At 44.1% G+C, this 24291-nt stretch overlaps 1 protein-coding gene across 1 annotated transcript in view; it reads left to right on the top strand.

Moving 5' to 3' along the window:
* Window positions 1-13221: 13221 nt before the first annotated feature.
* Window positions 13222-24291, top strand: part of PIGK (phosphatidylinositol glycan anchor biosynthesis class K) — a 137887-nt gene continuing 126817 nt past the window's right edge. The window contains exon 1 of the mRNA XM_039486704.1: window positions 13222-13350. Within this exon, the coding sequence (XP_039342638.1) occupies window positions 13336-13350 (15 nt within the window). The 5' untranslated portion in view covers window positions 13222-13335. The remainder of the gene's footprint in view (window positions 13351-24291) is intronic.

Raw genomic sequence — 24291 nt, forward strand, 5'->3', positions numbered from 1 at the left:
TGGTAGTAATATGAGCAAAATCATATTTCATTCAAAATTACTTAAATTCTGCTGCAGTGAATTGTGGTCCATTGTCCATCACTAGTTGTTCTGGAATATCAAAGTGAGCAAAAGTGCACTTCAGCTTCTCAAAATTGCAACGTTATGTCTTTCAAGTATATTATTTCTATATGCCTGGAAAAATAGTTCATGATAACCAGATAATGATGTCCTTTGAATTCCTATAAATTTGTAGCTAGTCTCTTCCAAGATCTCTCTGGTAAAGGTGTTTGTCCACTATATGATCTCGCATTGATCACCTTTCAAAAGTCATATAATCAGATTCTCCAAATTCTTCCACATTTCTCACTAGGCCCATTATGCTTGCCACACTGCAGTTAAGAAGGCTGTTGGTCTTGATCCTTTGATCACATGCACTCTGAATGTATAGCTTTTGTCTTTGTAAATTGTTTGGTGAACTGGCCCATGCAATTGATGATAACTCCAGGACGAGTCAGATGTAATCACTTTCAGCCCTTCCCAGAACTGATGTCATATGACACAAGTCCTTTTTGAGATGACTGTGTCATGTGACATCAGCTCCTGAGTGAATTTTGAAGTTAATAGTCTTGCCAAGAATATTCAGTTTAACTCTCCAGACAGTCTCTGTCGTCACAAGTGATAGATTCCAGAAACAATGGCCCTTGACTGTATCATGTGAATCAACTCCCTGACTGCTTTGGCACAGCTGCAGCAAACAGTTGCAAAATGTTCACATTTCATGCATGTATTATACCATGCACCTCTGGCTGAACATGCATCATCTCTTGGGATATGACTTTTTCCACACATTGTGCATGTAGGCTGGAATTTGTCCCTCTTAGTCTGGGAGTTCTTTCTCCTTGCCTCAGGGGGCTTATGGTAATGACTCTTAGCACTTTGGTAATGACTCTTGGCACTTAGTATCTATTAACAGTTTCTAAGCTAGTTTCTTGTTTTTTCAAGGTTGAGTTGGTCTTGGTTTTGCTGTCTCACCAGCTCAAACCACTTCCCTATCTGAATAGCTATGGTTAAATCCCTCTTCAACTGTAGCTGCTGTGAAAGGTTTCTATCTGTCAACCCAACAACCAGTCTGTCTGAGATTTTCATGTTTTGCATTCCCAAAATCAGTTTTCAGCCAATGCACGCAGAGCTCTTATAAAACATTCCCCTGGTTCTTGAATTCTCTGGTGAAAACATGCCCTTTCATAAACCACACTTCTCTGAGGTATAAGTGGTCATCAAACATAGCCAGAATCCTTTAATAGTAATCTTTGTAACTGTCTTCAGTGAAGTCAAAGGCTTTAAAGATAGGCTCTCCCTGCTTCTCCTATAGCATAAATTAAAGAAAAGACCTATATATCTCCAGTTTCTTTGTGTAGTTTATTTGCCATTCAAAATATTGCTTCCAGTCTATCCATTGTGAAGGTCTACCAAAAGTGAAGTTCTCTGGTGCATTCAGAGCCTGCAACCTTGGTTGGTTTGTTTCTTCTGTTTCTGTTCTTATCCTGCTCCTGGCACAATGTCCTACTTCTATACCAGATATGGCCTGGCTAAGGAGCTTGCTTATAGTGAGTTCATCATAATTTGAATGCACTGCCAGTTGTAGCTGGGGTTCATTTAAATATGTTTTTTGCACACAGTGCCAACTGGTGGCTGAATGGTATAATACAGTTTAGCATTCCATTATGAAAGGTGGATGAGGTAATATCTTTTATTGGACCAAGTTCTGTTGGTGAAAGAGACAAGCTTTCAAAGAACTCCCTTGGCTCAAACTTGTCTCTTTCACCAACAGAAGTTGGTCCAATAAAAGACAATACCGCACTCACCTTGCCTCTCTCATATCCTGGGACCAACAGGGCTACAACACTGCAAACATATAATGCTGTTCTATGCGTTCTCATTATTACTGTTACTTAAAAGCAATCAGAGACCTTTTCCTTAACATACACTTTCAAGCTAGGCACACTGATGAGTTTGACTTATAATTAAGTTTTAGTTTCAAATAATAGCAGCCTCAGCATGAGAACTTTTTGGACTAGCTGACTCCTAATTTAAATACTCTGATGTGTTAATGAGATTTAACCAAGAGACTTTTTAATGAAAACTTAACTGCTTCAATATCTAAGTAAGTGTCAGTGATCTCGCTCCTCGTGTTCTCCCTTACTCCTTGGGAAGATTCTTGTGTCTGGTCCTGCCAGCACTGAAGATCCTAGATTTTAGCTAAGGCAAGAATTTCAGCTATCTTGAAAAGGATTAGTGATATGAGACTTTTACCACGCCACGCCGTCGACGCGGCGGAAGTTCGGAGCTCTCGAGTTCGAACTAACTATCTCTGATCTGACGATACGATTCGTCCGACTCGCGCGCGCTAGTCGAAACTCCCTCTCCCACCGCAGCAGGAGGAGGAGGCGAGTCGACGACCTTGCGCGGCTTCAGCCGCGCGCTGCGTCTGAGCGTTCGAACTAGGGGTAGGGTAATTGTCAGCAGTTTATTCACGTAGCTGAATTCGCGTACCCTAGTTCGAACCAGGGGCTGTGTGTAGACCAGGGCTAATACAGAGAACCCAATAGCTGTAAAAGATTACCAAGGTAATTTGCTGAGTTGGTTGAAAAATGTGAACTTTTGGTCAAATTTGGAACTTGCTATTCAATATTAAGAGTGTCTAGAGGCATAGGCACCGACGTCTCCTCTGCCCTGTGGGTGCTCGATCCTCCCACCTCTGCCCTGCCCCTGCACCCTCCTCAACCTGCCCCCATTCCACCACCTTCCCCCAAGTCCCTGCCCCTGCCCGTCTCTTCTCCACCTCCTCCCCTGGGCATTCCCCACTTCTCCCCCTCCCTCCCAGAAAGTCCTAAGCACTGCCAAACAGCTGTTAGGTGGCGGGGAGCAGGAAGCACTGGGAGGGAGGGGGAAGAGCAGGGATGCAGTGCATTGGGAAGGAAGAAGGAGGTGAGAGCTTGGCTGCCACCGGTGGGTGCAGAGCACCTGCTAATTTTTCCCTGTGGGTGCTCAAGCCCCAGAGCACCCACGGAGTCAGTGCCTATGTCAAGACTGCCTGATTGACTAATAGCGAGATTAAGATTACAGCTGCATCAATAATTCTGATCATGGTGAGGAAACCGGCTATCTATTGTCAACTAAGTCCTTCAACAAGGACTGTTCACCAAGGCCTTGTCTATGCACAAAAGTTGCACCAATTTAATTAAATTGTTGTAACTCCCCTGTCTGGGCACCTTTTAATTGGTTGAAAAGTGCCTTATATCAACTTAACTTAAATCAGTAAAGAATAGACAAGGCTTAAGTATACCTTTCAGAAAAGAGAAAAGAATTATTCTCAGATACCTTAAAGGAAGCTCAGGCAAAAGGAGGATTGATATCAATTAAATGGATATGTTCTTGATCTACTCTAGGGAATGGTGAATTAACTTTGTATTTAGGAAGACAGGCTTCAGCAGTGTTAAATAAGCACTGGGTGTTTTAGAGATTCATATCTTTTAAATTTATACAACGAAGGTACAGTGAAACTATCATTGTCCCCAAAGAACAATGCATTCCAAATTGCATTTATAACCTTTCATGCTGCACTACTGGTGACAGTCAAAAAATGTGGTTTGATTTCTAAGGAAAATCTTTTCACTCACATTCCTTAAATGCTATATCTTCAATAAGTGTCTTTCTCAAAACCCTAACCAAGTTGTGTGCAAAGTCAGAACTGACATTTTCGCTGTTTTGGCTGCCAGCTTCTCGGCATGTCTTGGGGTCAAATTAAAGACTGCCTGGAAAGTCAGAATCAAACATCAGTTATCATGCACTTCTAAATTACTATCAGACAATGAAAGAACTGGGGCTGATTTGGTAAGAATAAACAGACTCTAGTTCTATGCTGTACAATTTACCATCCCAGGAAAATGATTGCCCCTTTGGAAATCCGTCAGGCTCTGAATATGTGAAATTTAACTAGAAATCAGACTGTTAGATCTGACTGACATGACATCTCTCCCTTGATATAATTTTTACTTTTGGCAAGATCCACATTACTGCAATATATAGGGAGGGAAAAATCGGATAAGACTGCATCTGAAGAACAAGAGGCTGAGCATGCATTTATGTACTGACAGTTATACATGTATCTTGAAGATAGCACTCTGCCAATTAACAATATCAGAACATCAGAGAGCAAATGGAAGAGGTACAATCCTGCTGATTGGGAGACAGCACAGGGGTGCACACAAAGTTCCCTATAAGCAATTCAATGAATTTGAATTCTACAGCATTGTGAAATTCTAACTGAGGGCCAGATTCTATAACAGGAAGAAGAGGGTGTGAGGAGTCCCTTTTGTGGTACTCTACAGAAAAGGTGGAAGAACCATTTGGGCATACATGCCCCCAACCCTCTGAAAGTCCCTGGGGATCTCTACTTCTGGCTTGAGCTGCAGCTACACACCCCAAGCCCACCCAAGGGTGTCAAGAGCAGAATTTTGCTCTCAAAAAGGTAATTCAAACACTGATTCATCACTAACCCTGGGAAATTATCTTTAAATTGATTGGTTTATTCCGTACCATGGTCCTCATTCTGATCTTTCATCCGCTTGTCCACTAGACTGGTATAAAATGTGTGAAACCAGCTAAAGGTCCTTAAGGTCCTGCTTCTGCTCCCACTTAAATCAATGACAAAAATCCCGTTGACTTCAATGAAAGCAGGATTAGGCCCTGTGTTTGTACTATCACTTCAGAACCACACCCGCAATGTATAAACATCATCAGGGTTTTAAAAAAATAAAAAAATTACCATAGAATCATAGAATATCAGGGTTGGAAGGAACCTCAGGAGGTCATCTAGTCCAACCCTCTGCTCAAAGCAGGAACAATCCCTAACTAAATTATCCCAGCCAGGGCTTTGATAAGCCTGTCCTTAAAAACCTCTAAGGAAGGAGATTCCACCACCTCCCTAGGTAACCCATTCCACTGCTTCAGCACCCTCCTAGTGAAAGTTTTTCCTAATATCCAATCTAAACTTCCCCCACTGCAGCTTGAGACCATTACTCCTTGTTCTGTCATCTGGAACCACTGAAAACAGTCTAGATCAATCCTCTTTGGAACCCCCTGTCAGGTAGTTGAAAGCAGCTATCAAATCCCACCTCATTCTTCTCTTCTGCAGACTAAACAATCCCAGTTCCCTCAGCCTCTCCTCATAAGTCAAGTGCTCCAGCTCCCTAAGCATTTTTGTTGCCCTCCACTGGACTCTTTTCAATTTTACCATATCCTTCTAGTAGTGTGGGACCCAAAACTGGACACAGTACTCCAGATGAGGCCTCACCAATGTTGAATGGGGGGAATGATCATGTCCCTCGATCTGCTGGCAATGCCCCTACTTATACAGTCCAAAATGCTGTTAGCATTTTTGGCAACAGTGGCACAGTCTTGACTCATATCCAGCTTCTCATCCACTGTAACCCCTAGGTCCTTTTCTGTAGAACTGCTGCCTAGCCATTCGGTCCCTAGTCTGTAGCAGTGCAGACCCGTCCCAAGTGCAGGACTCTGCACTTGTCCTTGTTGAACCTCACTGAGTTTCTTTTGGCTCAATCCTCCAATTAGTCTAGGTCACTCTAGACCCTATCCCTACTCTCCAGCGTATCTACCACTCCTCCCAGTTTTGTGTCATCTGCAAACTTGCTGAGGGTGCAGTCCATGCCATTCTCCAGATCGTTAATGAAAATATTGAACAAAACTGGCCCCAGGACTGACCTTTGGGGCACTCCGCTTGATATCGGCTGCCAACTAGACATGGAGCCGTTGATCACTACCCATTGAGCCTGACGATCTAGCCAGCTTTCTATTCACCTTATAGTCCATTTATCCAGCCCATACTTCTTTAACTTGCTGGCACGAATACTGTGGGAGACCATATCAAAAGCTTTGCTAAAGTCAAGGAATAACACATCCACTGCTTTTCCCTCATCCACAGAGCCAGCTATCTCATCATAGAAGGCAATTAGGTTAGTCAGGCATGACTTGCCCTTGGTGAATCCATGCTGACTGTTCCTGATCACTTTCCTCTCCTCAAAGTGCTTCAGAATTGATTCCTTGAGGACCTGCTCCATGATTTTTCCAGGGACTGAGTTCAGGCTGACTGTCCTGTAGTTCCCCGGATCCTCCTCCTTCTCTTTTTTAAAGATGGGCACTACATTAGCCTTTTTTCAGTCATCCTGGACCTCCCCCAGTTACCATGAGTTTTCAAAGATAATGGCCAATGGCTCTGCAATCATATTCGCCAACACCTTTAGCACCCTCAGATGCAGTGCATCTGGCCTCACAGACTTGTGCTTGTCCAGCTTTTCTAAATAGTTCTGAACCACTTCTTTCTCCACAGAGGGCTGATCACTTCCTCCCCATGCTGTGCTGCCCCATGCAGTAGTCTAAACATTTCTTACAGAAGCTGCTGCTCTGCTAAATAGCTTTACCAAATCAAGGAATCATGCTTTTGGATTGACACATTTATCCAGGCTGATGCAATATACATGGGAAGCCTGAATTTGTAGATTCTGTGAGAAATACAATGATGTGAGACCTTTTCAACAGAACCTGCTGAATTATATACTTCTGTTCCAGAATTAATGTCTTTTAATGTAGATGTACAGCTTGTGCAACTCTACATTGTGCTCAGTCCATTAGCAAGTTGAAAATTCATCAGACAAGGATGACTAACAGGAAATCTTTCTGCCTTGGAGAGGAAATACACTGTTTCTGAACACTTTTTACCATATAGCTATCTAACAAGCTTTTCATAACATTCATAGGTTTCCCCCCTTTCTGTTACACTTAACTAAGAGTTTGTTTTTGTTAATTGTAATGGTATAATTTATTGGTACCTATTCAGAGTATCTGAGTGAAGTGGAATCATGACTCAAGAAGTGGTGAAGATTCTACATTATGGAATCTAACATCTGACTCTAGCATTGATTTAGCTTCAAAATTGCTGTTACATGTCATTTGTGGAGATGCCATCAGCTTTTGTTTAGGTCCCTAAATTAATTCTTTTAAAAACAAAAACAGGTAGTGGTGTGGGGATGGTTACACAGCCCAATAATAGAAATATTTTCATTTAGTTTATAATGTTAATAATCTTATTTTATTTAAATAATCTCTTACAGTATTGTGTTTTTAAATCAGCACTGGGCTAATAAATAAGAACAAGAAAAATGAAACTAACTAGAAATTACAGCAAAACTGACTGACTTGTTTTATTTTTCAAACTCAATAAAATGTACTGCAATGCACTACAAAATAAAAATGAGTAAACAGAAAATCTGGAAAGTAAATTAGATCTCAAGTGTGTGTGTGTGGGGAGGGGGATTTATTTTATTTTATTTATTTTATTGGGAAGAGTGGAGGAAGGGGAGTTGTTAATCCAACATGATATAAGTAATGCAGGCAAGTACGCTCTTTAAATAATGGGGCCAAATCCTGAGGTCCTCTCAGATTTGCTTCAGACCTTACTCTGAAACTGCTAATTCACTTTTGTTTTGTGCAGACTCCTAGAGTCCTGAGTCCACCAGGAATGGGCATTAGCCCTGAGCCCACAGAGGGGTAGAACATTGAGCCCATGGGGGGTAAAATTGTGTCCCTTATGCCCTGAGTACCCACAAGGATGGGTAGAGGTGGGAGACCTATAGTATGGTCCTGGGTATCCACAAGGGGGGTAAGGGTGGAGCCTGTGCAAGTAACAGGGCTATGCCCCCAAACAGAAGGAACACGTAAGAACATAAGAATGGCCATATTGGGTCAGACCAAAGGTCCATCCAGCCCAGTGTCCTGTCTACTGACAGTGGCCAATGCCAGGTGTCCCAGAGGGAGTGAACCTAACAGGTAATGATCAAGCGATCTCTCTCCTGCCATCCATCTCCCACCTTCTGAACTTTTTCTAATGCCAGTATATCTTTTTTGAGATGAGGAGACCACATCTTTATGCAGTATTCAAGATGTGGGCGTACCATGGATTTATATAAGGGCAATAAGATATTCTCTATCCCCTTTTTAATGATTCCTAACATCCTGTTTGCTTTTTTGAATGCCACTGCATAGACATCTTCAGAGAACTATCCATGATGGTTCCAAGATCTTTTTCTGATTAGTTGTAGCTAAATTAGCCTCCATCATATTGTATGTATAGTTGGGGTTATTTCTTCCAATGTGCATTACTTTACATTTATCCACATTACATTTCATTTGCCATTTTGTTGCCCAGTCACTTAGGTTTGTGAGATCTTTTTGAAGTTCTTCACAGTCTGCTTTGGCCTTAACTATCTTGAGCTGTTTAGTATCATCTGCAAACTTTGACACCTCACTTTTTACCTCTTTCTCCAGATCATTTATGAATAAGTTGAATAGGATTGGTCCTAGAACTGACCCTTGGGGAACACCCCTCTCCATTCTGAAAATTTACCATTTATTCCTACTCTTTGTTCTCTGTCTTTTAACCAGTTCTCAATCCATGAAAGGATCTTCCCTCTTATCCCACGATAACTTAATTTACGTAACAGCCTTTGGTGAGGGACCTTGTCAAAGGCTTTTTGGAAATCTAAGTACACTATGTCCACTGGATCCCCCTTGTCCACATGTTTTTTGACCCTTTCACAAGATCTCTAATAGATTAGTAAGACATGATTTCCCTTTACAGAAACCATGTTGACTTTTGCCCAACAATTTATGTTCTTCTATGTGTCTGACAATTTTATTGTTTACTATTGTTTCAACTAATTTGTCTGGTTCTGACATTAGACTTACCGGTCTGTAATTGCCGGGATCACCTCTGGAGCCCTTTTTAATATTGGTGTTACATTAGCTATTTTCCAGTCATTGGGTACAGAAGCTGATTTAAAGGATAGGTTACAAACCATAGTTAATGGTTCTGCAAGGTAGGAAGTAGCCCAGGGTGTCAGATTTAGACTCTGTGCAGGAGGACCCTACCACTGTTATTCCCACAGGGCCCTGGGCTGGGACCTGGTGGACAGGAAGGACCTGGGTCTCCCCTGTGACTTCCCACTTAAGGGCAAAGGCCCAGACCCAAGTGCACACCCAGACATTCCTGGCCTGGGGTCAGGAAACCAGATATCTCTACTGTCGCCCAACAGAGACAAGGGGCTGGTGGTCAGATGTTCTAACTGCTGGGCTATCTGGCCCTCTGAGCAGAGAATGCAGGCACTCATAGTATCCCAGGCCTGAAAGTAGGCCAGAGAAGGAGAAGAAGCAACAAAGAAAAGAAGCAGAGATGGATTTTTGAGAAGCTTCTGAAGTGGGTCCCGAAGAACCAGCAAAATAACCAACAACTCCAACAGCTTTCTGCCCAACAACAAGTGATTAAAGAAATGGCTCATCCAGCAGATGGCAATGTTCCTACAACCTCTGAGGCAGCAGCGAGTCTCACCAGAGGAAGGCAAATACCACCCTGATATCATCCATCCTGGTGGAAACTGACAAATGGGGCCCATGGATGGCCCAGAGGTGTTCTATATCATGTTTGTGAGGGTTGCTGCTGTGACCCAATGGCCCATGGAAAGCTGGGCCACCTTATTTGCCCCCTCCTTGATAGGCCTGGCCCATGCAGCGTACTGGGGCCTTGATGTGGTGGCCACCAAGGATTATATCCAAGGCTAGGCAGCCACCCAAGAGGGCCTGAACATCTTGCATGACACCTACTGGCAGTGGTTTCACCACAAGAAATTCCCATTTGGGGCAGGGGGTACAGCCCTCAGCCATTGCCCAGGATCTGAAAGAACATTGCTGGCAGTAGCTCCAGCCAGAGGACTCCCTGGGTGTTCAGGTGGCTGAGAAGTTAGTCATGAAGCAGTTTGCAGATCCTCCTGGAACTTTTGGCAGAGGCAGTCACCCTGGCAGAGAACTATCTGATGTTCATTGGGTCTGAAGCAGATATGCCAACAGCTGTTCTGGTGCACCCCCAGGACCCATGCACCACTGATCCCTGAACCCAACTGAAGGTGTCTGGGGCACTTGAACACAGAACCTCAGTGTAGGGAGGTACAAAGGCTATGAGAAGAGCCCAGAAGCCCACCCTCAGTCAACTAGGAGGGCTCCAGCCCTGGTGGAGCAACCTTACTTGAAGGAGCTATTGCCTTGGTGAATTAACAATGGAATTGCCTTTTACTATGAGGGCCTGTTTTGCATATTGGCAACAAGCCCATTCATGGATCGTAATTATGGGCAAGCCTGGACAGCAGATAACCAGACTCAGAAAAAGGGCCCAGGGAAAATACTAGTCCCCATACAAGTGGACTGAGTAATGGTGGAGTGGGAGCTGGGGGTGGGGGAAGGGAGGCATGATCTACTTCCAGTGGAGACATACAACCCTACCCAATGAGAGAGTTGAAACTAACTCTGCAAAACCACACCTAGACAATGCAGGCTGGAGTGGCCAAAGACATGGCCTCTTTGGTCATCTTGTGGTAGGACTTGGAAGGTTTTTGTTTCTTTTAAGAGATTGCCCAGAGATAGGATGGCACATCCTGATGGAGACACAGCTGAGGCCAAAAGACAGGAAATGTATGCGGTGGCTGAGAAAGAACATCATAAGGAGAAGACTGCAAGGAAAGATGAAGACCCAGGAGAAGAACCATCCTTGTGGACGAATGACTATTCACTGAAGCCTAATCAGAGCAGTAAGGCCCCACTGCTGCCTCTCAATGTGGTCCTGCTGGCTGGTGAAGCAGACTCCGTAGAAGAACAAAGGAATGACCCAACTTTGGGTCAGGTTTGTGAACAGCTTGCCCACGTGGTCAGCATAGTACTAGATCCCCAGTAGTTAAAATAGTAGCCCCATCTTAAGCTGGTTGAGGAAAGGGCATGTTGGGCCATGAATGATTCTGTTACCTGAAATTGGGCCAGCTAGTAAGCTTAGGGAGGACTAATGACTCACCAGAGTTTGGCAGAAAGCAGCATGTTTATTATACTGATAGCTAAGCTCAAAAGAAGGGCATGGGGGGTCACACTCACACTCCCAGGAAAGGCATGGCACTGGAGATGTCAGGATCCTTCAAGGTAAGTGTTCCACAGCACAGCGATGGATGGTGCGATGAAGGTAAGTCTTCCCAAGGCACGATGGAATGCAATGCAGTGAACCACTGGCCAGGTGGTCTGGGTGAAGGGCCTTCACAGGAGGTACACACTTGTGAGTGCACTGCTGAGCACATGGCCCCTTCCCCTTTTAAGGATCTGCTCCTCATGGCCTGCGACTAGAGATGACTTGGCCGCATCTGATTGGTCACACTCCACCTCGGCCAGTGTCCATGCATTGGGTGTGTGAGTGCTGCCTAATTAGAGTCCCAGGTACCTTGTCTACCTGGGAGCTCTTCTGATCTTCCAGCTGTTCAACCAGCCCATTCATCTCACAAGCATTCCGAGGGGGAGAGGGAAAGCCACTTCACAGGTATTCAAAGAGGGAGAGGAGACAAAAGGGGGGCGGGAAAATGTAACAGATCTTTTGAGCATACAGGTTATAGATTCAAGGACAGGGGAGGTGAGAATGCAGCTGCTAGTACCAAGAAAGTTCTGAAGGGGTGTGTGTTCTCCAATTGGCCTATCCAATACAGTGAGGGACCCTCTAGGGAGAGAAGACACTCACTGACAAGGTTCTACTGGCCAGGTATCCACTCAGAGGTGTGGGAATATTGCATGTCATGCCCCAAGTGCTCGTGGACAGATCATAAAAAGGTCCCAAAGGTGCCCCCCTGGTACCGCTGTCCATTGTAGGGGTGCCCTTCGAAAGGATAAGCATGGACCTGGTGGGCCCATTAGAAAAGTAAAACTGGTGATCTTGGACTATGCCACCAGACACCCTGAGGCTGTCCTCCAGTCAGCTACAGTGGCTATCGTTGTCAATGAGTTTCTGAAGGTGTTTGTCCGGGGTGGCGGATGGGGGAGTCCCCAAAGAGATGTGATTAGATCAGGCGACAAATTTCACCTCCCAATTAATGAAGGAGATGTGCGATCTGCTAAGAGTCAAGTCCTTGAGAACATCGATATACCATCCCCATTCTGACAGACTGGTGGAACAGTTTAACATGACATTGAGGCAGTTCATAGCCATTGATCTCTGACACTGGGAGAGCTTGCTCCCACTTCTCCTGTTTGTCATCTGTGGGATGCCCCCGGCATCCACAGGCTTCTCCCCATTTGAATTATTGTATGGGAGGCAGCCAAGGAGAATTCTGGACTGCCTCCATGAAACATAGGAAGAGCAGGACTCCAGGACAACCAGTGTAGTGTGATAGGTTATACAGCTCAGAGAAGTTGAAGATGGGATGGGGGGGATTGCAAGGGGAAAACCTGCAAAGGGCACACCACAACTCGGAGCCTCCTCCAATCACTCCCTTTGAGAACCAGCAGGTCCTGCAGGACCCTGTGCATTTGGACTTTTTGTTAAACTATTGACTGTTTGGATTACAGGGGCCATGTCCTAAACTGAAGGAGCACATGGATGGCAGTAGCCCAGGGTGGCAGACTTAAACATTCTCTACAGGGAGGACCCTGCTAGTTTTACTTCCCACAGGGACCTGGGGTGGGACCTGGTGGAGAGGGAGGGCCTGGTTTCCCCCCATCACTTCCCACTTTAGGGCAAAACTCCAGATGCAGGTGGAGGCCCAAATGCTCCTGGTTTGGAGTTAGAAATCAGGCACCTCTACTGCCCCTCCCCTTAATGGAGAGACAAGGGGCTGCAGGTCAGGTGCACTAACCATTAGGCTTTCTGTCCCTCTGAGTGCCCTATCACAAGCTTTAAAATGGTTTAATCAATTGAACCATTTAGAAAAGATTAAACTGTTTGACTTGTAGGGAGTCAGTTTAGACTTTAGGAAAGTTGAATTAACTGAATTAAGTGAAGCTTGTTTGTTTTTTAAATAGCAGCTGGGTTTGGGAGGCCTTAGAGTTGATTGGATTTAGGCATCCTGGCATAAGTAAGGGCCCAGGTAAGGAAGGACAGATATTTTCAAGAGGAACTCCATTTGGGGTTTGATTCTGTATGAATGTATCAGTTGTGCCTGCTACATACAATGTACTTTGAGTGGGTGTATGAACCACACACTGGGCCTGCGGGGTTAATGATTGCCTGTGGGTGCAATCAGCCTCAACCCACTACATCTGCAGTACGTGTCAAAGCTGGTGGGGCTGATCCTGACTCTGTTAGATGCTGTCCAGGAAGGCAAGCTGATCTCTGGCTCTCTCTCAGTAAGAGAAGCCAGGCTGGAGTCAGGGAGCTGAGTGGGACTGCTGGAAGACAGAGCCTTCCTGAAGGAGGCAGTTGGGATGAAGTGGCAGAAAGTAAGTCCTCCCAGTCCCAGGTGTGGTGCAGGGAGCAGGAAGACCACCCTGTGATGAGAGTGGAGAAAACTCTCCTCCAGCAGAACCAGCTGGGTGCTAGATGGTGCTAAGAAGCTCTGCCAGGAGCCAGTGGAAGAGGGTTAACGGGAGCAGAGCTGACATGGGGAGCCTGGTAAGAGACTGAGGCAAAGACCCAAGGCAACATAGGACTTGGTCTAGGGAGGCAGCAAGGGGTGTCTGTAGTCAAGCCTTGACTCCCTATTCAATGGTCCCTGGACCAGAACCCAGTGGAGAGGTAGGCTCTAGTATCCCCAGCCTGCTGAGGCACAAACTCCACTGTCAAGGGGTAAGAACTATGGAAACCCCCTGATACCCGGGGTAAAGACTAGTGAGTCCAGTCTTGGACTGAGGGTCCAGTGTGAAGTTGAAGGACTACTATTTGGTGGGCTAGTGGTTTATCCTGGCAGGGGTCAACCTATATGACTTTGCGAGAGGGCACAGGGGGAGCAGGCATTGGTGTGAAGGGGAACAGTGCAGGGGTTGGGGGGAAGGGAGGGTGGGGCAACTAAGGCGTTCTTAAATGATTCCCAATCATCATTCACATTTTTCTGAATAAATTCTTCCTCCCAGCTATTTGGCTTATAACTGATTTTAGCTTTCAATAACCACCTTCTTAGTCCTTAATCTTCTGTTTTATTAACCATACAATACAGCTATGCTCACAAAAATAGTAAGATGAAATCTGCTGTAAAGAAAAAAATGCCATTATGGCTCCATAAACTGAACTAATGCCAAGAGGCCAAAGTCTGCAGTATTTATACCAATACAATCCCATTAAAATCATTGGTTAAAAATTACTCCTATGAAGAGAACCAGTACAAGGTCAACTCACCATTAAAGTCCCACTGGTTAAATTAAGACAGCTAGTTCATAGATCTTTTGCTGATCTGTGCAAGATAGAATTTCACCCAAAGGAATTACATGGGATGTCAACAGTCAGAGAATCTGGATTAAATTGAACAATAGATGTAGCAACAAAGGTCACTGGTGACTATGCAATTTGAAAAATATTTTCTCCCATGGCAGCCAACTAGACAAACTGGTGGTGGTTGTGTGAATGCTGTCCAGTTACAGAACTCTTATTATGTAAGCTAAGACAAATATAGCCAGTGAAGCTGTATTGAGTACTATGGGACATTATCATGAAAGTTCTCCCATATTGTTCTGCAACCCTATCATGAGTAAAATATCCAGAAACCCCCTTCCTCTTACAATTGTCTTTCTGAGAAAGGATGTGTCTCAACGAGGCTGTTCTGTGATAGGAACTGAATGAGAATCAAGAAATATACACATTCATACCAAGGATTACTCACACACTAAAGTTGGTTCTTTATATCTCTTTCCTGTTCTTGACCTGAATTAATGTGTTTTACTGATAAATATATCTGCTACATGAAAAAGCAGCTAGTGACCTTTTACAGTTGTAATAGACTTAGTTTACTTTCTCATTTGGGATATTGATGTCAGTCAATGCCAGCTACTCAGAGTTTTCATGGACACTTTTGGAGGAATATTACCTCAATTAAAGTCAGCTACGTACAATTTCAACCTTTGGCACTTTAATGGGAGCTTTTTTTTTTTTAAAAAAAGGCTTTATAAAGTAATGCAATCTCTGAAAAAGCAGAGAGGCAAACAATTTATATTGAACTTGCAGAAAAACAGTAAGCACAACTTTTAAAGAACAGCTCATACACATGTAGACGTTTAAGATTTAAAAACTCAGGGCCAGATCCTCTTGTGTATCTCAGTTATTTATTCCTTTGTGTAGGGAGTTCTGCATATTCCTACCTCCCACCCTCAAACAAAAAGGGATATATCCAGGGCCAAGAGAATGGCCAACCAGTCCTGACATGCCAGTGGTCCTTTGTGCAAGACAGACATAAATCAAAGCAAGCCTGAGATTGCTTTAAATGTATGCTACTCCCGGAATCGAGGGAACAAAAAGGCAATTTCAATCTCCCTCCATTGTTGAGCTGAGCACAGCTTGGCTGGACTGGAGGACTTCAGATTGGAAGTATAATATGTTGGGTGGCATAGACAATTAGTGGAGATACATGTGGTGCCACAAGTCTTCCATGTAAAACTCTTGTTTTGCAAGCAAAACCTCTGCTACATGAGCTAGATGCAGATATATGCTATATTTTCTTAGCTGCATGTCAATTTTACATACATCTTATGAAGTAAATTTGTAGTGTGTTTCAGTTTCAGAATTGTACATCTCATTTCTAGAGTGCAAATAATTTCAGATTCAGGCTGCAAAATCATAACTAGAATACAGTTTTTTTCAGATTCATATTGTCAGTCTCTAAATACAGATATTCAAGGTTATATCACACTGAAGATACAGAAGTTCACTTGCTGTGTGTGTTTGAAATAAAGATGAGATGTCACAATCTCTGATCCAGTCTACTATAGTAAATACAAAAGTAAGTTCTTTGCACTTGTAGAGTGACTTTTCTGTCTCCTTCACTTTGCTTTTTAATCCTTTTCTATAACCAGCTCCAATGATCTAAAATAGCCCTATTGGTTTTCAAATCCCTTCATGAAATAGCTCCACTTCACCGCTCTAACTTAACATTTATCCACAGAACTGTTCTATCTGCTCAGAACTTGCAGAAACCATACTTAGTGCCGTCCATAAAGGAAAAGAACATACAGGTCTAAGTGTGTTTTGGAAAGGGGATAATTAGTGTTTTCTATTAAATTATTACTTGAGTGATAAATCCAGGGTATTTCCAGAAACTAGTATTGTCTATCAAAGATGTCAGATATAGTAAGCTGTACAGTCTAGCTCTGTCACTCACTCACTTTTTCTTCCTTTCCACTAATCTAGAAACTAATTAAATTTAACGTTTTAGAAGAAAGTTTCCTGGGCTTACATTAACTGTAGCTCAATATATACAGGAAATCAGGACCAGCCTTAGGGAAAATGGCACCCCAGGTGAACTTGCATTTTGGTGCCCCTGGCCTCTGTGGGTGTGGCACTCCCTCATTGCTCCTGGCCCCCCTGAACTTCAAAAAGATCTCACAAAACTAAGTGATGGGGCAACAAAATGGCAAATGAAATGTAATGTGGATAAATGTAAAGTAATGCACATTGGGGAAAAATAACCCCAACTATACATACAATATGATTAGCTACAACTAATCAGAAAAAGATCTTGGAACCATCGTGGATAGTTCTCTGAAGATGTCTATGTAGTGTGCAGCGGCAGTCAAAAAAGCAAACAGGATGTTGGGAATTATTAAAATCTTTTTTTCCTGATTCGTTGTAGCTAAATTAGCCTCCATCATATTGTATGTATAGTTGGGGTTATTTCTTCCAATGTGCATTACTTTACATTTATCCACATTACATTTCATTTGCCATTTTGTTGCCCCATCACTTAGTTTTGTGAAAGCTTTTTGAAGTTCTTCACGGTCTGCTTTGGTCTTAACTATCTTGAGCAGTTTAGTATCATCTGCAAACTTTGCTACCTCACTTTTTACCCCTTTCTCCAGATCATTTATGAATAAGTTTGGTCCTAGAGCTGACCCTTGGGGAACACCCCTCTCCATTCTGAAAATTTACCATTTATTCCTACCCTTTGTTCCCTGTCTTTTTAACCAGTTCTCAATCCATAAAAGGATCTTCCTTCTTATCCCATGACAACTTAATTTGCTCGTTACTGACATTAGACTTACCGGTCTGTAATTGCTGGGATCACCTGTAGAGCCTTTTTAAAATATTGGCATTACATTAGCTATCTTCCAGCCATTGGAAGGATTTAAGGACAGGTTACAAACCATAGTTAATAGTTTCGCAACTTCGCATTTGAGTTCTTTCAGAACTCTTGGGTGAATGCCACCTGGTCCCGGTGACTTGTTACTGTTAAGTTTATCAATTAATTCCAAAAGCTCCTCTTGTGACACCTCAATCTGTGACAATTCCTCTGATTTGTCACCTACAAAAGCTGGCTCAAGTTTGGGAATCTCCCTAACATCCTCAGCCATGAAGACCGAAGCAAAGCATTCATTGAGTTTCTCCGCAATAACTTTATAGTCTTTAAGCGCTCCTTTTGTATCTTGATTGTCCAGGGGCCCCACTGGTTGTTTAGCAGGCTTCCTGCTTCTGGTGTACTTAAAAAACATTTTATTACCTTTTGAGTTTTTGGCTAGCTGTTCTTCAAACTCCTCTTTGACTTTTCTTATTACATTTTTACACTTAATTAGGCAGTGTTTATGTTCCTTTCTATTTACCTCACTAGGATTTGACTTCCACTTTTAAAAGATGCCTTTTTATCTCACTGCTTTTTTTACATGGTCGTTAAGCTACAGTGGCTCTTTTTTAGTTCTTTTACTGGGTTTTTTAATTTGGGTTATACATTTAAGTTGGGCCTCTATTGTGGTGTCTTTCAAAAGCGTCCATGCAGCTTGCAGGGATTTCACTTTAGTCACTGTATCTTTTTAATTTCTGTTTAACTAACCCCCTCGTTTTTGTATAGTTCCCCTTTCTGAAATTAAATGTCACAGTGATGGGCGATTGAGGTGTTCTTCCCACCACAGGGATGTTAAATTATGGTCACTATTTCCAAGCGGTCCTGTTATAGTTACCTCTTGGACCAGCTCCTGCGCTCCACTCAGGACTAAATTGAGAGTTGCCTCTCCCCTGGTGGGTTCCTGTACCAGCTGCTCCAAGAAGCAGTCATTTAAAATATTGAGAAATTTTGTCTCTGCATTTCATCCTGAGGTGACATGTTCCCAGTCAATATGGGGATAATTGAAATCCCCCACTATTATTGGGTTCTTAATTTTGATAGCCTCTCTAATTTCCCTTAGCATTTCATCACTATCACTGTCCTGGTCAGGTGGCCAATAATAGATCCCTAATGTTATATTCTTATTAGAGCATGAAATTACTATCCATAGAGATTCTATGGAAAATGTGGATTCACTTAAGATTTTTACTTCATTTGATTCTACATTTTCTTTCACATATATTGCCACTCCCCATCCCCACACAACCTGTTCTGTCCTTCTGATATATTTTGTACCCTGGAATCACCTCAGTGCACCAGGTTTCTGTGATGCCTATTATATCAATATCCTCCTTTATCATGAGGCACTCTAGTTCACCCAGCTTATTATTTAGACTTCTAGCATTTATATAAAAGCACTTAAAAATTGTCACTGTTTATTTGTCTGCCCTTTTTGATGTGTCCAATTCTTCTTTTATGTGACTGTTTCTTGTCTGAGCTGGCACCTAGATTATCCTCTTCTATCCTCTCCTCCTGACTAAAACCGAGTGATGTGGAGAAAGTGAATAAGGAAAAGTTATTTACTTGTTCCCGTAATATAAGAACTAGGTCCACCAAATGAAATTAATGGGCAGCAGGTTTAAAACAAATAAAAGGAAGTTCTTCTTCACACAGCACACAGTCAACTTGTGGAACTCCTTGCCTGAGGAGGTTGTGAAGGCTATAGGGTGATCAAATGTCCCAGTTTTATAGGCACAGTCATGATATTTGGGGCTTTTTTAAAATATGGACTCCTATTATCCCCCCACCACCTATCCTGATTTTTCACACTTGCTATCTGGTCACCCTAGAAGGCTAGGACTATAACAGGGTTTAAAAGAGAACTGGATAAATTCATGGAGGTTAAGTCCATTAATGGCTATTAGCCAAGATGGGTAAGGAATGGTGTCCCTAGCCTCTGTTTGTCAGAGGGTGGTGATGGACAGCAGGAGAGAGATCACTTGATCATTACCTGTTAGGGTCACTCCCTCTGGGGCACCTGGCATTGGCCACTGTTGGTAGACAGGATACAGGGCTGGATGGACCTCTGGCTGTACTGAGTCAGACCATTCTTATGTTATGTTCTTAATGTTGCATTGTGGGTAGCTATCCCACTGTGCAACTCACCATGCTCTGCCACTGGGAACAGAGTGCAGTGCATCGAGGGGCGGTGCTCACCATTTTATGATGCAGTTCTTCCCATCCCATCATTCCATGGGCTTCCAATTTCATTTTGTGCTGTTTTTGAACATCCCTTGTAAACTGTGTGCCTGCCATCTCTGCCTGAAAGCATAGATCCTGAACTGCTGACCAGTCTGGCAATGAGTGTTATGAACACAATGTGGCTGGTCCTGCAGTATTTAATTAGTTGCAATACAACATGAATCGGTGGTGCCTGTCATGCTGTGTGCCATGGAAAGAAATAATTAAAGATTGCCACTGGCATTCATGGAGGGGCTGCACACAGTGGACCATCAGTACTGGGTTTGTAAAACAAGCACTGAGGGGTGGGATTGCATCATGATGCATATATGGAATGATGAGCAGTGGCTGCAGAACTTTTGGATGCGCAAATTCACCTTCCTGGAACTGTGTGTGGAGCTTGCCCCAGCACTGTGGCACAAGGATAGCAGAATGAGAACTACCCTCACTGTGGAAAATCGAGTGGCAGTCACTGTTTGTACTCTGGCAACTCTGGACTGTTGCCAGTCAGTCATTAATCAGTTTGGAGTTGGAAAGTCTACCTGTAGGGGTTGCAGTGATGCAAGTGGGCAGGGCCATTAATTGCCTCCTGCTACAGAGGACTGTGACTGTGGGCAATGTGCGGAAAATAGTGGATGGCTTTGTGGCAATGGGATTCCTTAACTGCGGCAGGGCAATAGATGGAATGCATATCCCAATCTTGGCCCCAAACCATCTAGCGATGGAGTACATCAACCAAAAGGTTTACTTCTCCATGATCTTGCAGGTGCTGGTGGATCACCGGGGCTGTTTCACTGACCTCAATGAGGGGTGGTCAGGGAAGGTGCATGATGCTTACATCTTTAGGAGCACCAGACTGTATAGAAAGTTGCATGCTGGGACTTTTTTCCCAGACCAGAAGATTCTCTTGGGGAATGAGGAAATGTCCATAGTGATCCTGGGAGACCCTGCCTAGCCCTTGCTCCTGTGGCTTATGAGGCCTTATACCGGGAACCTTGACAGCAGCAAGGAGTGCTTCAACAATAGGCTCAGCAGGTGCCAAATAACCACTGAATGTGCCTTTGGCTTTGGTAAGATCACTGGCACTGCCTTTTTGGCAGGTTAGATCTCAATGAGGAAAATATTCCGATGGTCATTGTAGCCTGCCGTACTCTGCATAACATTTGTGAAGAGAAGGGGGAGAAGTTTCCCTAGGGGGGGTGAACACTGAGGTTGATCGTCTGGCTGCTGATTTTAAGCAGCCAGATACCAGGGCAATTAGAAGGGCAGAATGGGAGGCTATTCAAATCAGGGAAGCTTTGAAGGAACATTTTGAAAATGATTCCCAGTAATGTCTTTGTGATGCATTCGGACAGGCGATGTTTACTTGCCACCCTGTACGACTCCTGTAGTACTGGCTTACTGAGCTGCCTATAGCCACTGTTTGAATTTTAGCACCAACTAATGTGTGTGACACACAGACTCATTTTATTTCAAATACTAAAGTTTAATGACAGGACAAAACTCATTTTATTTTTGGCAAACAGGGCACATGGCAATGATGAACAGTCTCTCAGTTATGGCTCTCAGAGCTGTGTGTAACTCCAGCTTTCATTGTGAAACCAGTCCCTAGGGGTGGAGGATAAGAGGTACTGTGAGGGACCAGGAAGATGTGAGGAACATGGTGGGGGAGTTTGGGGAGGGCATGGAATGGAATTCTGTATGGCTGTGGGGGGAGTCGTGCACAGATGTGCTCAGACTGCAGCATAGTAAGGGACTTGAACATCTCTGTCTGGCCCTCCAGTAGCTTTAGCATCTGCTCCAGCTCCGTCTCCTCTCCAGGCAATCTAACCTCACTTTTTCGTTGTCTCCCTCCATGCTCGTATTTCACTATCTGTTGACTGCAGCAGTTCGTGAAACATATCTTCCTTACTTGCCCTGGTTTGCCACCTTACTGACAGAGGCACTCCACCAGTGTGGAGCAGTTGGTCCTCAAGGGCACATCTGCAGAAGCCAAAGAAACAATGAACAGAGACAGCATTGTGAGTGCACTCACAGCCGTGAATCACAAAAGTTACACATGCCTCTTTCTCACTGTCCCTTGGCTAGCACACAGCTCGGCATGAGTCGCAAATATGGTGCGTTTGCTTCAGACGGGCTCCGTATGCTCCTCACCTGTGTGCTGCTCTGCTCCCTGCAGAAATAATTGCTGGTTGGTGCAGCAAAGTTTCATACAGCGCGGTGAGAAAAAGGCAGCTCTGCCAAGGAACCTTCGGCAGAGGATTTTAGAATACCTGTAGAAAAGTTTCCTAGAGACCTCTATGGAGGATCCCTGGGCCATCCTGGTGTACATTAACAAACTTTTCCGCCGGGCTTCCACTGCATAGCTGTATAGGCTCTTGTTAATTTCTGTCCCTTATCCCTCTTCTACCATATAACAAAGCACATGAAAGCTCAATCTCCTCTGACTGTGTGGCATCAAAGCAAAATGTGTGCTTACCAGAGCTCAGGTCCACTGCTTCATGAGCAGTGGAGCCAGAGTGCTGGGACTGGCTACACCTCTCCAGCATCAAAGAGATCCTGACTCGCCATGCCCCGGATGACCCTGTTATGTGTTCCACATCGTCCAACTCCATTTCCTTGTCTACCACTTCATCCTCAGGGTTGACTCTGCTGGCCACTGCCTTCAGTTCCCCCCCGAAGTATCCACGAGGCTCTTGGCAGTGGAGGTGGGGTTGTCACTGAGGATGGCATGCAGCTCCTTGTAGAAGCAGCATGACTTTGGCATGCCTGAGCGTGACAGTTGGCCTCCCTTGCCTTCTAGTATGTCTGTCACAGCTCCTTGATCTTATCACAGCACTGCTGCATGTCTCTTTCGTGCCCCTTCTCCTGCATGCCACTAGCAATCAGCCATATATATCAAAGTTCCTACGGCTGGATCCTCTCCCAACAGATCCAACAGCTCTGGTGTACTCCACGCAGGAGCGGGTCTGCTGCAGAAAGGCAGCATGGTCAGCTGGGAAGAGGCTATGTGAACTGTCCACAGATGCCAACTTTCCAAAGTGCTGGGGGGTGCTTGACCCCCAGCTCTGCCCCAGGCCTCACCCCCACTCCCCTCCACCCCCAAGGCCCCATCCCTGCCCCACCTCTTCCCGCCTCCACTCCACCTCCACCCTGCCTCTCCCTGCCCAGTTCTGCAGCGTACCGCATTCTTGCTGCTCCTCCGTCCCCCTCAGAGCCTCGTGCATGCTGTGAAACAGCTGATTGTGGCAAGCAGGAGGCCTGGGGAGGGAGAGGGAGGCACTGATCCGTGGGGCCTGCCGGCGGGCGGGAGCCACTGAGAGGGGTAGGAGGAGCTGATGCGGGGGCTGATGGTGGGTCGGCACCTATGGAACTATCCATGCTAAAAAAACAGGAAGAGGAACTTCAAAAATTCCCAGGCCTTTAAACAGAGGAGGGGTGCATACCTGTGTACCTTCAGGGCAGCCGAGTTCAAACTGGTGACCAGAGTGGTCATCATGAGCATTGCGGGACACCTCCTGGAGGCCAATTAGGGTGACATAAGCAAGTGCAGTGTCTACATTGATGCTGTGTTGTTCTAACTATGTCTCAAAAAGCACTCTGGCTCTTGTCGGAGTGGTTTTATTATGTTGGCATAGCAGGGGAGTTACGTTGGTGGGAGGAGCATTTCAGTGTATACACCTCCAATGTTTTGTTGACAAAACTGCGTAGTGTAGATGAGGCCTTAGAGACACATACCTTCAACACCAGTGTCCTGCTCTGAAACTATTATGACCTCCTTCTGAATGATAGCAAAATGTCAGGACCTTGTCGGTTGGCTTCTGTTGGAGGAGAAATCAGTGACGCAGAATCTGGGCATATTCTAAGCATAATTTGCTTTATTTATATGGCCAGGGAGTTACTCTGCATCAAGAACTGACTCTCATAAAGAGTTTAAGGCAAAGAGCAAACTTTCCTCCTGCTTGCTCTGCTTCCACTCTCCCAAAGCAGCCTTTACACAAATATTCTTGCACAACCAAAAGTAACAATACAAGCATTTTTTCCAAGACCAAAAACTTGCTTGCATGCTAAAAACTTGAAGACGAGCTGTAACAGCACCACATGGTGACACCTGCTATCACAATATTATGCTGTAATTAGTAGTAATAAAGGCCTTGATGTGGCAGTTTCTTAAGGTGATCAGAGTAGTCTAAAGAAAAGATGGGCTAAGAATTACCTTTCTAACTGACTTGAAGCAGGCATGAGAGCTTTATAGGAATTTTAAAAGGAAATTATATGATTCTTACATGTTTGTATTTAAAGAACACAGTGAAGTTCCTTTTCAAGGAAGAATTGGACAGGACCTCATGAGGTTATCTAGTCCAAACCCCTGCTTAAAGTAGGGCTAATCTCCAGACAGATTTTTGCCCCACATCCCTAAATAGCCCCCTTAAAGATTGAACTCACAACCCTGACTTTAGCAAGCCAATGCACAAACCAGTGAGCTCTCTCTCACCCTGAAGCAGTTTACTTTAGTAAGGAAGGACACACCAACAAACAAGTACTTTTTTTTTTAAGGGAAAACTATTTTTGAGCTATTATTCGTTTCATGTATTTTTGTTTCAGTCAATGTTTAGATGAAGGTTCCAAGTGCTAAATGTGACCTTATATCTAGAAAACCAAAAAAAGGATATTAATAACTAACCCATTGGTCCACATAAAAACAAGTATGATACACATTCACCTCTGATCTATGGTTCTGACATTACCTACTCAGAGAATATAAACAAGTTGACATTTTTCCCCCCATATTTCATCCTCTCACAATAGAATGAGCTTTATATGATATTAAAATGACTTCTAACCTCATGTCGTCTGAAAATGAAATATTGGATTGTTCCATGATACAGCATCAGGAAATCTA

The sequence above is a fragment of the Mauremys reevesii genome, linkage group 8 (genome assembly GCF_016161935.1).
Source record: "Mauremys reevesii isolate NIE-2019 linkage group 8, ASM1616193v1, whole genome shotgun sequence".
NCBI classification, from domain to species: Eukaryota; Metazoa; Chordata; order Testudines; family Geoemydidae; genus Mauremys; species Mauremys reevesii.